At 35.4% G+C, this 12,314-nt stretch overlaps 1 protein-coding gene and 2 long non-coding RNA genes across 3 annotated transcripts; 1 reads left to right on the forward strand and 2 right to left on the reverse strand.

The window, feature by feature from the left end:
- Positions 1-2,641: 2,641 nt before the first annotated feature.
- Positions 2,642-4,599, reverse strand: cldn3c (claudin 3c). Its single transcript, NM_131767.1, has 2 exons — positions 4,557-4,599; positions 2,642-4,457 (listed from the first exon to the last, which is right to left on the reverse strand). The coding sequence occupies exon 2, from the start codon at positions 4,436-4,438 to the stop codon at positions 3,794-3,796; it is 645 nt and encodes a 214-aa protein (NP_571842.1). The 5' UTR covers positions 4,439-4,457; positions 4,557-4,599; the 3' UTR covers positions 2,642-3,793.
- On the forward strand, positions 3,792-6,657 carry LOC147831925 (uncharacterized). Its single transcript, XR_015520371.1, has 2 exons — positions 3,792-5,339; positions 5,545-6,657. It is a non-coding gene; the product is annotated as an uncharacterized LOC147831925 (long non-coding RNA).
- Positions 6,658-6,746: 89 nt separating this feature from the next.
- Positions 6,747-12,156, reverse strand: si:dkey-17e16.18. The gene is made up of 4 exons (XR_015520367.1): positions 11,945-12,156; positions 9,263-10,829; positions 8,059-8,180; positions 6,747-7,942 (listed from the first exon to the last, which is right to left on the reverse strand). It is a non-coding gene; the product is annotated as a si:dkey-17e16.18 (long non-coding RNA).
- Positions 12,157-12,314: the final 158 nt, after the last annotated feature.

Here is a 12,314-nt window from a genome sequence, read left to right on the forward strand (position 1 = left end):
AATGTGTATATAAAGTTTCAGATCAAAATACCCATCAGATTTTTCATTATACCTTTTACAAGATGCTGTTTTATACTGATTTCCAGCAGGGGGTGGTTTTGTCGTACTGTGCCTTTAAGCCGAGTTCTGCCCGCCCACTATTTCTACATGCCTCCTCCCTCAGCTGCGTCAGACAACAGACAGACGAAGAAGGTCTCACGTAGCGTTTGTGAGATACTACAGTAAGAACTAACCTTTACTAATCAGTATTGTGAAGTTGCATTGATGAGTCACACACAATATCGTTATACACACACACACACACACACACACACACACACACACACACACACATACACACACACGCGCACACACACACACACACAGATACACACGCAGGCAGACAGACAGAGCGTGCTTAGCTTAGTTAAGGCTAACCTCAAGTACTGTGTGGATATCTGTTATGTTAATGTACAAAATAAACCTGATTTAACTTCCACAAACCGGGATTGAAGCGTCTTCTTTTATAATTGTTCTGACACGCGGCTGTGCTGATGAAGTAAAGCTGAAGTAAAACGCTGTAATTAATTACACACATACTCTGTTTTAAAACACTTTAAACATGTGAAACTTACTCTTAATCACATTTGATGATGATTGCTGATCCTAGCGAACAGAACAGAGCTTTTATTCCCGGTTGCTTTGCGTATGTCTGTCTGGTCTTGTTGACATATACACGTGACTACCGGAACATGTTAATGCCCGCAGCTGTCAATCAATTCGGTGGGCGGGGGGATCGCACACCTACGTAATGGTGCGATCGATTTGAAAACAGCTCCAATTGGCTGACCCTTTTTTTGTAGTTAAATTGAAAAAAAAAGGACTGGGTGTGTTCATATCACCCTAGTATGACGGTCTATACACTATACCAACACACAGATCTGTCCAAACAGCTTGAAAAGTAGATTTTTTACCATAGGTGCCCTTTAAGTGTTAGTGATAATATTGCATTCACATTAAGTGTACTTAAGTACAATATTTGGGCAAATGTTCTTTTACTACAATGCATTACTAATGGATTTTTAATAAAGTCAGTTTAATATAAACTTAAAATTACCACACTCAAAATCTATTTAAGTGTTAGTGATAATATTGCATTCACATTAAGTGTACTTAAGTACAACTTTTGGGAAAATGTGCTTCTACTACAATACATTACTAATAGATTTTTTATATATTAATTTATTTTAAACTTAGGATTAGTATGTAAACATTGCACTAAAAATCAACTAATGTTTAAAGCATTTAAAGCACACTTTTGAAAAACACACTAATCAAATCCTTTTGGATGTTTTTTCTGTAGTGTACTTTATTGTAGTACACAAAAAATGTATTTAAGGATAAACATACTTTTAATTAGTATATTTATAGTGTAAAACCATCAAACTTTTATTTTACACAAAAAAATAACAATGTACTAAAAATGTAATTGCGGGTATTTAAGTGTATTTTAGTTGCATTTAATTATAGATTTTTTTCACCTGGGTCTCTCTCTCTCTCTCTCTCTCTCTCTCTCTCTCTCTCTCTCTCTCTCTCTCTCTCTCTCTCTCTCTCTCTCTCTATATATATATATATATATATATATATATATATATATATATATATACTTTATAATACGTGTGTGAGAGAGAGAGCAGGTACTGACAAGCTGCAGAGCTTCATATTTCCAATCCCATAATCTTACATATCCCATTGTCAAACCTGAGCTTCTGATTCAAGGGGTAATTCCTCTGTTTATAAGTGAGCATATAAAACCTTTTCTGTAAACTTTTTAACTTACCCAAGCTACCTACTATGTAGATATCAGACAATTTAACATATTGAATCAGTGCACTTTTCGTCAGCTTTAAGTGTCCAGTGTTCTCCAGTTACGAATCAGCAATGCAGATGGTGGGCATAGTGTTAGCATATTTAGCATTAAGCGTTTCTAGTTGCTCAATAAGTACAAACTTCTGACTTACTGATGAATGTGAATCCTTCAGATTTCATCAACATATTTCAGCTTGAGACGTAATTTATGTTAAACTTTGCCATACAAGCCTTAATACCCCAGACATTTTAACTCTTCCTCATTGACTACATTCAGTTTTATCCTTTGTAACATTTTACTTACAGTTTTTAAAGGATTTGTTCAATCGACAGATAACATAAACAGCGAATTCACACTAGACAATAATTATGTTCAGGACTGAAATGCTTATTATTACTGAACCTGAAGTGCGCACTACAGCTCTAGCAGGTGAGTCATTTTCCTACGTGGAGTTTCCCTTCCCCCTCTGACAGGTGGAGATAAGAGTATCAGCCTGACTCTATGGCAACTGCATTACAGAGAGCTGACTCCAGTTAATATCCCTTAGGGTTATGTGTTTGCAGCTCACCATGGTTTCATTACCTGTAATATAAATCAGAACACACGAGTCTCTGTTTCAGGGGTCAGGGAAATGCTTTGCCTTAAAAAATTTTACGTACTTTTAAAAAGAATAATGTAATTTAATAATGCTTAATACAGTATGTAACTTCTTTCATATGTCATGCATAGTTCATATTTTGTTTGCTGCTCAATCGCACATCAGCTGAAAGGATCGACTCAACACTCGAAGCATAAATTAAGCTTTTTTATTGACGTTTGATTTGAAATTACAGTGGAGTTAAATACAGATATACATAGTAAAGTAAACATTTTGTGCCTTAAGTTTACTTTCAATCACAATCCCTCATCTTGTCAGAAGTTTGTCCAGACCGGTTTTGGTTGGATTTGTCTGCACCACCTATGGCAAACAGTACAGCTTGTGTAAGGTTTGTCTGTTGAGTGGTCTCTCTCATAAACCGTGTTCATATTACTGCCCTGGTTCAAGAACAAAGGGCCAAAGCAGGTAAAACCGCTCCAGCAGTCTTTTGTTTACTGTAACTGACCATTTGTTTCATATATCAACCAATGAACCATTTTACATTACCACACACACTTAATAATATAAAGGACACACAATGGACAAATATTAGTCACAGTACTTAAAATGTTGTGAAAATACACCCAAGAGCGCTATTAAACTCTGTATAAAAATTCTTTGAGCAATAAAGGAAGTGTATTAAATGTTTTTAAGGGAACTATACATAGTCAAGTTGGTCGTGTGCAACATCAAGATAAGACAAAACTGAAACTTAAATCATACACAAATATTCAGTTTCGGTGTCCCATGAAATTTTCATAAGCAAATACATGTAAAGAGTTTTTTCTCTTCCTGTTATCCATCATTTGGTACTAGTGAGCACCTTCACTGTGGAAATGGCATTTTTTCTTAGTAGTTATTTTTGTTTTACAGTGCAAAAATCTAATGTAAAACATTTTGATATTTGTTTCTTGTTTAGAGCATCATGTTACTTAATTTTGATCAGTACATCAGAAGGCAAGATGAAATATCTGAAGTGCTTTGAATTTAGCTCAAGTAGAAGGACTGAAATTACTGAAGAATGCGTTGATATCCATACTGAAATACTCAAATCATTTATGATACATTTTGACACCATGTACACAAACAAAGCAAACAGCTAAACAAAAATAGGCAAATTAAAAATGATGTCAAAGAGGAAATACAAACAAAAAAGTCCCTGATAGACATCATCCCTTACACACACAAAGTCTTAAACCAACGAAAAGCAAATATTAACAGCATCACATCCCTTCATTATGGAGTCCTTTCATATGCATGTTCACCCTTTTCATCCGTCTTTGTTTTTTTTTTCTTCTTCTACAGATTTAAACATAGTCCTTCTTGTCATATCCAGCGCTGGCTGAGCGTGGAGCAGAATAGCCCATTCTTGCCGGCTTGTACTTCTTCTCTTTTGGAGGACAAGTGCAGCACAGCATGGCTCCTCCAATGATTAAGAGAGCGGCAGCAGCGAAACCTATGTAAATGGATGCCCCGAGCTCTCTTTGCTGAGCGCCGGGCAGTAACGGGTTGTAAAAGTCCCGAATGATCTGGTTTGCCACCCAGGCTGAAGGAATGAGATCCAGGATGCCAGCAATAATGAACATGATGCCAGAGACGATCATCACTTTAGCCTTAGCACCTTCATCCTCAATACAATTGGTGCATTTGGCGCCCATGACGGAGATCATCACACCTAGAACAGCCAAGATGATGGCAATGACAGTCATGGCTCTGGACGCCTGCAGATCTTGACCTAAAGCCAGCATTGAGTCGTAGACCTTACACTGCATCTGTCCAGTGCTCTGAACGACACAGTTCATCCATAAACCTTCCCAGATTACTTGCGCCGTGACAATGTTGGCGCCAACGAAGGCCGAGACACGCCACATGGGAAGAGCACAAGCCACAATGCTAATTATCCAACCAATAATACCCAGGGCAATGCCCCCAATTTCCAGTCCCATCGACATTTTAGGTGTACTTTTGTATCTAAGATATGGAAAAGTTCATTAGTTGTAATCGTATAAACAAAACAAAGCAATAATATCACATAAAATAATCCAAAATGGAGTAATGAATGTCATTTACCAAGTGTTGAGATGTCTTTGTTGAAGCCGTCTCAATCTTTCCTTTCTTTGTGTAGCCTGTGAAGGTGTTGTGAAGGTGACCTGCCTTTATATTCCCAGAGAGACAGGTGCGAGTGGAGGAGGACCTAAATGCGATGACATGGGGGAAGAGATACAGATTTGTGCACTGCACCTGCCCGCTATGGACGCTGTGGGGTTGAATAACAATATGTTGGTGTTGCTTTTCCCTTGTAATCCAATTCCTACTAAAGTGGAGAAACTGGCTCAGCCAGGAAAAGCACCAGGAAGCACAGGCCAATAAGCAAAGGGGTGGAGAAGTCGGCTAATATTTCACCTGAATTGGTTTTAATGTTTTACACAACAGTTAGTGATGTTACATATGAAGGATCTCAGTCTTTCATGTAAAACTGGGCTTATTTTATTGACTTATTTATACAGGAGATATTATGGTGATGAGGGTTGGTTAGTGGTTAGCACTGTTGCCTCACAGTAAGAAGGTTGCTGGTTTAAGTACTGGCTGGGACAGTTGGCATTTTTATGTGGAGTTTGCATGTTCTCTCCGTGTTCAAATGGGTTTCCCCCACAGTCCGAAGACATGTGCTATAGGTGAATTGAATAAACTAAATTGGACGTAGTGTATTTGTGAATGAATATTATGGTGACTGGGATTGTATAGAAGTACAGAAAATTAAACGCTCTAAAATTAAGTCTTCAACATAATTAAACATGGTAAAACTTGCATTACCTCTGAAGCAGTTTTGTGTTTAATTAATGTCTAACAGATGTCTAAACATAGACGTCTTGGCTAAAACAAGGCTAATTTTGGGCTGTCAGTGAAAATCTAAGATTAACTCAAAACTAGACTATTTATCAAATACACAGATAAGACAGATTTCACATTACTAGTCTAGTTTTAGTGTAGTTTATTTTTAGTCTATAGTCTATTTTAACCCAGGCCACAGCCCAAATTTTGACTTGTTTTTGCCAAGACGTCTATGTTGATCTATGTTTAGATGTCTTTTAGACTTTTTTTAAACACAAAAATTGCTGGTTTGGTGCAGTTAGCATCTGAATGATAAAATGTCTTTATAAAATTAATAGTTCCAGAGCTTGAACTACAGTTGAAGTCTGTTGAGTCTATTTTTTTCCCAATTTCTGTTTAACGTAAAGAAGATTTTTTCAGCACATTTCTGAACATAATAGTTTTATAACTCATTTCTAATAACTGAATTCTTTTCTCTTTGCCATAATCACAGTAAATAATATTTTACTAGATATTTTAAGACACTTCTATACAGCTTAAAGTGAGATTTAAAGGCTTAACTAGGTTAATTAGGGACGTTGGGGTAACAAGGCAAGTTATTGTATAATGATGGTTTGTTCTGTAGACTATCGAAAAAAATATAGCTTGAAGGGGCTAATAATTTTGAACTTAAAATAGGTTTAAAAAATTAAGAACTGCTTTTATTCTAGATGAAATAAAACAAATAAAACTGACTCCAGAAGAAAAAAATATCAGACATACTGTGAAAATTTCCTTGCTCTGTTAAACATCATTTGGGATATATTTCAAAAAGAAAAATAAATTCAAAGGGGGGCTAATTATTCTGACTTTAACTGTCCATCTCTTAAAATGCAGCCACTGATATTAAGACATTTCTTCTTACTGTTTTTTTTTTTAGTTGTCAATAAGTTAATTGTAATTGAATCATACTTATTAAAATACACATTTGTATAATACATTAGAAAGAACAGTATATATGTGAAATGTGAGTGAACTTTGGGAGATGCCTGTACAGAGCCTCTTTTCCTCCATTGTTTTGATCAGAGGAAGTTGAACTTACTGCTTGAATTCAGCCTGTGTTTCTGTCTCTATATCTCATGTGTATATTCCCTTTTCTATAGATATACAGAAGTAGACATGTATTATGCTGTGTTAGATCTAGACAGATAGACTGTAGGAAAAAAAATATGATTTGACAATTTTTCTGCCTGGTTTAACAGATCTAATTTATTTTTCTGTGTAAAAACCAAAGCTGTTTTTTTTTCTTGAAGAAAACTGTAAAATTAGCACTGAAATAAACACTGAACACATGTAAACATTTGCTGACTTTGATTTCAAGCAAAGCATTAGTAAAAGAAACAGTAGAAGAAAAGTAACATAAATGAAAGCACACAAGACTGCAAAAAACAACAACAATTACATTTCTTTAATCATAAATCAACTTTGATTTGACAATTTTGACAGCTGAAATTAAACAAAACTCTAGACAGAGTATCACCAGAATCATTCTGTGCTAAAACATATCAATACATCTGTGAAGTGACAGTGATTGATCAAAACAATATAAACATTCACATTAAGCAAAAGCAAACAAGACTAGTTAAGCAACTCATATGGCCATAATAAATATTCTATGTCTGCTCACAAAGATGAAGATTTTAAAGTAGTTTTTGGGGCTGGTTTGCATGGCCTGATTCAAGACTTGTTGCAGCTGTGTTTGCATCTTCCCCCAAAATGCCTGATATACCCACAGTGTTTGGTAAAAAAGTAATATAATCTTAAGCCTATCTTTTTAAAAACGTCACTAAAATGACTAATGTGACAGTATATTTTATGTTATTTTGCATTTTTGTTTAAATATTAAAATAGACTTAAGATTTTAATATATTACCCAAACACTGTTTATGGATACCCACAATAGCCAATGAAAGTAAGCAATTGTCACCAATAAGATGATGCATGCTTTTAATGAAACCAATACTATCTCATGACAATTTTTGATTTAGTAGCTAATTTGTATGAATTTGTACAATCTCATTTGTACAATTTAGTACAATTTACTTATTCATCAGTGACAGTTGGGTTTAGGGGTTTGGTGCCATGCCTCCTTTAAAAACTCTTTCTGTGAGATATTCTGTTTGGCTCTGTGAAATCTTTATTACATGACTTTGTGGCAAATAATCTTGAACTGGGCAACTGCAGCACAGGATGGAGCCTCTGATCAGAAATAGTGCCATTGCAGCCAAGCTGAGGAACCGAAATGACAAATCTCTGACAGGTAAACCTATAAATCCAGCTCGTAACACACAGACACACACAGATGAAAAGCAAATAAAATACAACTTTTCTAGACTTTTTATTGTGGAGTCGTTTCAGAAGCATCTACACAGTATTTGCGTAAGATCTTTAGATTTATTCTACTTTTTCTTAAAAAAAAAAAAATAGTTTTAAGCATCTTCATGTCATTCAGCACTGACTGAGTGTGTAGATAACTCTTGTAGTAGTTAATTCAGAGTTGTTAACTCTTGGCGATTTCTCTCTTGGAGGACAAGTGCAGCATAGCATGGCTCCTTCATTGATTTAGAGAGTAGCAGCAGTGAACCCTAAGTAAATGGATGCACCAAAATCTCTTTTCTGAGCAATGGTCAGTAGCGAATAAATGAAGCAATGAATGTAATTTACCAAGAGATACAGGTGAAATATGTATGCAAATTCTTACTTTTGTGTAGCTTGTGAAGATGTTGAGAAGATGACCAGTTTTTATATTCTAGAGAGCCAGGTCTGAATGGAGAAGGACTTGATGTGAGGACACAAGGGATGAGATACTGCTTACTGCGGCCACTGTGGGGGAAAAAAAAATGTTGTATTGGTTTTCCATTACAATTCCAAAAAGCAGAAAGATGGTACCATTTGTAGATGTGTTCCAAACAAAAGTGACACAGACATCTGAACCCTCTTACAAAGAGCCCTTCCAGATGTTATAGCTCCGGAAACAAACAATGGTGATTTTAGGTAGTCAGTTGATCATTTATGTTCATTAATGTAAAACTAAATGTAGCAGAAGAAAATTTATAAAATAATTCAAGCCTATATAACAAGTTTTCATCATGCATTTCATCTGAAGTTTAACCAATTAGGTAGTTCATTATTAGTAAGGTTGCTAAATGTAACTAGACCAGTAGAGTTAAATAAGAGGCATCACATTTTATTAAGATAATATCCCTTCAAAGTGTCTTTATATGGATTTTGCCCAAGCAGAATGACAGACAAGATATTAAAAAAAGATCTTTGCCTATTGTGACCTGTCGTTTTTTACTGCTCTCTCTGGCCTAAGAAAGGGAAGATTGATCATACACACACACACACACACATATATATATCTATATCACTTACATTAAAAAAATTATCAAATGAATTGGCCTAATTCAGCTAGTTCACTCAAAAAAAAAAAAAAACTGTTAAATGAACATGATTTAATCGTGGCACCCTTTATGCATCTAATCCAATCAAGTAAACCTGAACTGCTTTGAACATGTTGTATGAACACAAAGCACATTTGTAGATAAAACATGGTTTCAATATGTCAGTGTAACTTCTTTGCAACTAATTGACTCAAAATGTTTGTATTGTGTTATTCTAATTAAAATGATTCTAATTTACTCGTCTCAATGTAACACTAAAGCTTTACTTTAACAAAATAATGTCTTGTTAAATCAGCTAGTAAATTTTTTGTTCAATATTGTTGTTTAAATTCATTCATTTTCTTGTCGGCTTAGTCCCTTTATTAATCCGGGGTCACCACAGCAGAATGAACCGCCAACTTATCCAGCAAGTTTTTTTACGCAGCGGATGCCCTTCCAGCCGCAACCCATCTGGGAAACATTCACACTACATACTCATACACTACAGACAATTTAGCTTACCCAATTCACCTGTACCACACGTCTTTGGACTGTGGGGGAAACCGGAGCAAACCCACACGAAGGCAGGGAGAAAATGCAAACTCCACACAGAAACGCCAACTGAGCCGAGGTTCGAACCAGCAACCTTCTTGCTGTGAGGCGAAAGTGCTACCCACTGCGTCGCCCTGTTGTTAAAATTACATTTTTTAAATGACAATACTATGAAGCAAGATTTAAAATTAAGTAATCCAACACAAAAAGGACAGAAAACATGTTTTATATATATATAATATTCTGATACAAAATGTTTTTTAATATCCAAAATTGTAATATGTAATATAAAATGTATAAGAAACATTTAGCCAACAAAAAAACTGATCCCCAAGCAATACCCAAGCAAGAGTTTAAACAGCTTTCTTCACTTTGGTACTCCTATTTAAAATGTACAAGTATAAAATGTATAGAAAACATATAGCCAACAACATAATATGCATAACATTAAAGCTCTTGGGAAAACCAATGGGCTCTATGCACGTCGGCGCGTGACGCATTTCCGGTAAAATTTAAGACCCCGAGCCTACTTCCGCCGATCGTACAGTACAGTGCTACAACAGGAGCGCTGCTGATAAAAACGAGTAATGTTTTGGACAGTTGTCTTAATGTTTTATGCCATTATAGCCCACTTATATATGTTTATGTCAGCTACATAAATATGACATCTAAACGTTTAAAAGTGTCATTTCAAAGACGTGAGAACAGTTCTTGTAGATACCACAGCTGTGTTCAGCAATGCACAGCGTCAAAAATTGAACTCTTACCTTAGTTTCCACAAGTTTCCAAAAGACAAAGTCGTGCAGAAGAGGTGGGTTGTTGATATTAAACGTGAGAATTTTACAGAAACAGAAAAAAACAAGAGTGTAGCTGACAATTTCAGTCTAGCAAACTGATCGAGGCTCGAGTGCCAACCGGATGCAGACATTTAAAGAAAGGAGCTTTTATGGCAAATAATAGTTTATTTTCATTGCCTTTGAAGTAAAAAAAAAAACTGAACATTAATATACATAAACATTTCTTAAGCTACTTTCTAAGTGCAATTTTTAATTCAGAATAAAGACCTTTATTTTATTCACTGTACATATAAAATATAATTCACTGCATAGAATTTGAAATAAAAATTGTCAAAAAAATGTAACATTTTGAAAAAAATATTTTATTCAGATGAACAGAAACAATGACATTGAATCAGTTGTTTTCTTGAATTAGGTGCTTCTTCTGTAACTTGTGCATAGAGAGGTATTTGGGCTTATACGTATTAAATAAATAAATAAAATCACCCCTCTGTTTCATGGAACTTAACACATAATTGATCCATTCCAAACAATTGTTCATGTGATAACACACATTACACATTTCAGAGTAATGGGCTGTCTGGAAAAGCAAAGCAACCAAATGTTTGCATATCCCACTCTCAGCCACACAAGAGCAGGAGCTATAAACTAGCAGGCGATGGCATGGATCTTCTGACTGATGTCCGCTCCAGGATGAAGTAACACATAAAATTTTCTAGCTCTGAATCTCATAATGTTACCTAGAAAACAGAAACAAGAATATTAATAGGTTTTTAAATAGAGTCATTAAAGGCAGTTCACTCAAAACTGAAAATTCTATTTCCTCATCCTTCACTTGTTCCAAACCTGTTTGAGTTTCTTTCTGATGTTTAACACACAAAAAAAAAATACTTTGAAGAAAGGTGGAAACTTGCAACCACTGATATTCATAGTAGTTCTTTTTCCTACTATAAAAGTCAATGGTTACAGGTTTTCAGCTTTCTTCAAAATATCTTCTTTTGAAAGGCATCTGCAGCAATATCATCAGATTAAACTACACAGTAAATCATTCATTTAAATTATTTAAAAGTAGCTCCCTTTAGTCACACTTTAAAATAAGGTTTCATTAGTTAATGTATTTGCTCACTATTAAAATAACTATTTAATATTTAATAGTTAGCATTGTTAAACTAATTTACTAATGAATAAAAATCCAAAGTAATGCTTGTTAACATTAGCTATTACATTGTGAGTTAACAAGCACAATGAATAAGCATTTGTTCATTAATGTAAAAAACTAATAAATATTGCAATAGACAAATTGTTGATGTGAAATTAACTAATGACACCTTATTGTTTTGGGTCACCCTCCAATTTAATCACAATGTTATCGACTAAATAGAAAGCATGCCATCTACACTGTTACACTGCATCTGTCATCTCCACTGTTTCAGCAATAAATATCAGCAATGACATAGTGCTATTTGTCTGTTGTGGATGGAACGGCATTGTATTATTTTATTCCTAATATATCTTGCTCAATAATCATGCTTACAAGCTAAGACAGCATCTGTGTTTCTGTAATTATCCGAACTGAACAGTGGTGGTCACTTTAGAACAGTAAAAGTATGAATGGGACAGAACTTCACATGTATGTTGTCCTACTCTCAGCTGGTGAGGAGACTCCGATATCTTCATAGATCTATCGGTAGTAATGAGCTCTCACTGAGATCTTATTCCTGCCCTGTTTTTACCTGACACTATGAGACAGAATTACGTACACATATGATTATTTTTACTTACGTGATAAAGCTGCCGATGGACGAATCGTAAGAGTATTAACGCTAAAGTTAGCCTTCAGGCTAGCTGAACTTACCTTCATAATTGCACAGGTAGGAAGATGCATAAAACTTGAAACCTTTCTCAAGCTTTGCTCTGCGGTGTTGTAGAGCACATCCGGACAATCATTTGCACATCGTTGACCATAATTTACTCGCAAACAGCGAGTAAATATTGACGACTCTGCCATAATACTGCTTACCTCCGCTTAAAATCACCCAGACCGGAAGCTGGACCGCGGCCTTAGACAAAACGCGGAAGTAAACGCGGTAATACTTCTTCTTGTTGTTTTCGTATGGTGACATCCAAACGCACTACCGCCACCTACTGATATGCGCGAAGTGACTCTCCAGAGTGAGAGTTGTCGATTTGAAGCGTCTCAGTCTCATTGAATCAACATGTTCTGA

This window comes from Danio rerio, chromosome 21 (assembly GCF_052040795.2).
Source record: "Danio rerio strain M-AB ecotype USA chromosome 21, GRCz13ab, whole genome shotgun sequence".
NCBI classification, from domain to species: domain Eukaryota; kingdom Metazoa; phylum Chordata; class Actinopteri; order Cypriniformes; family Danionidae; genus Danio; species Danio rerio.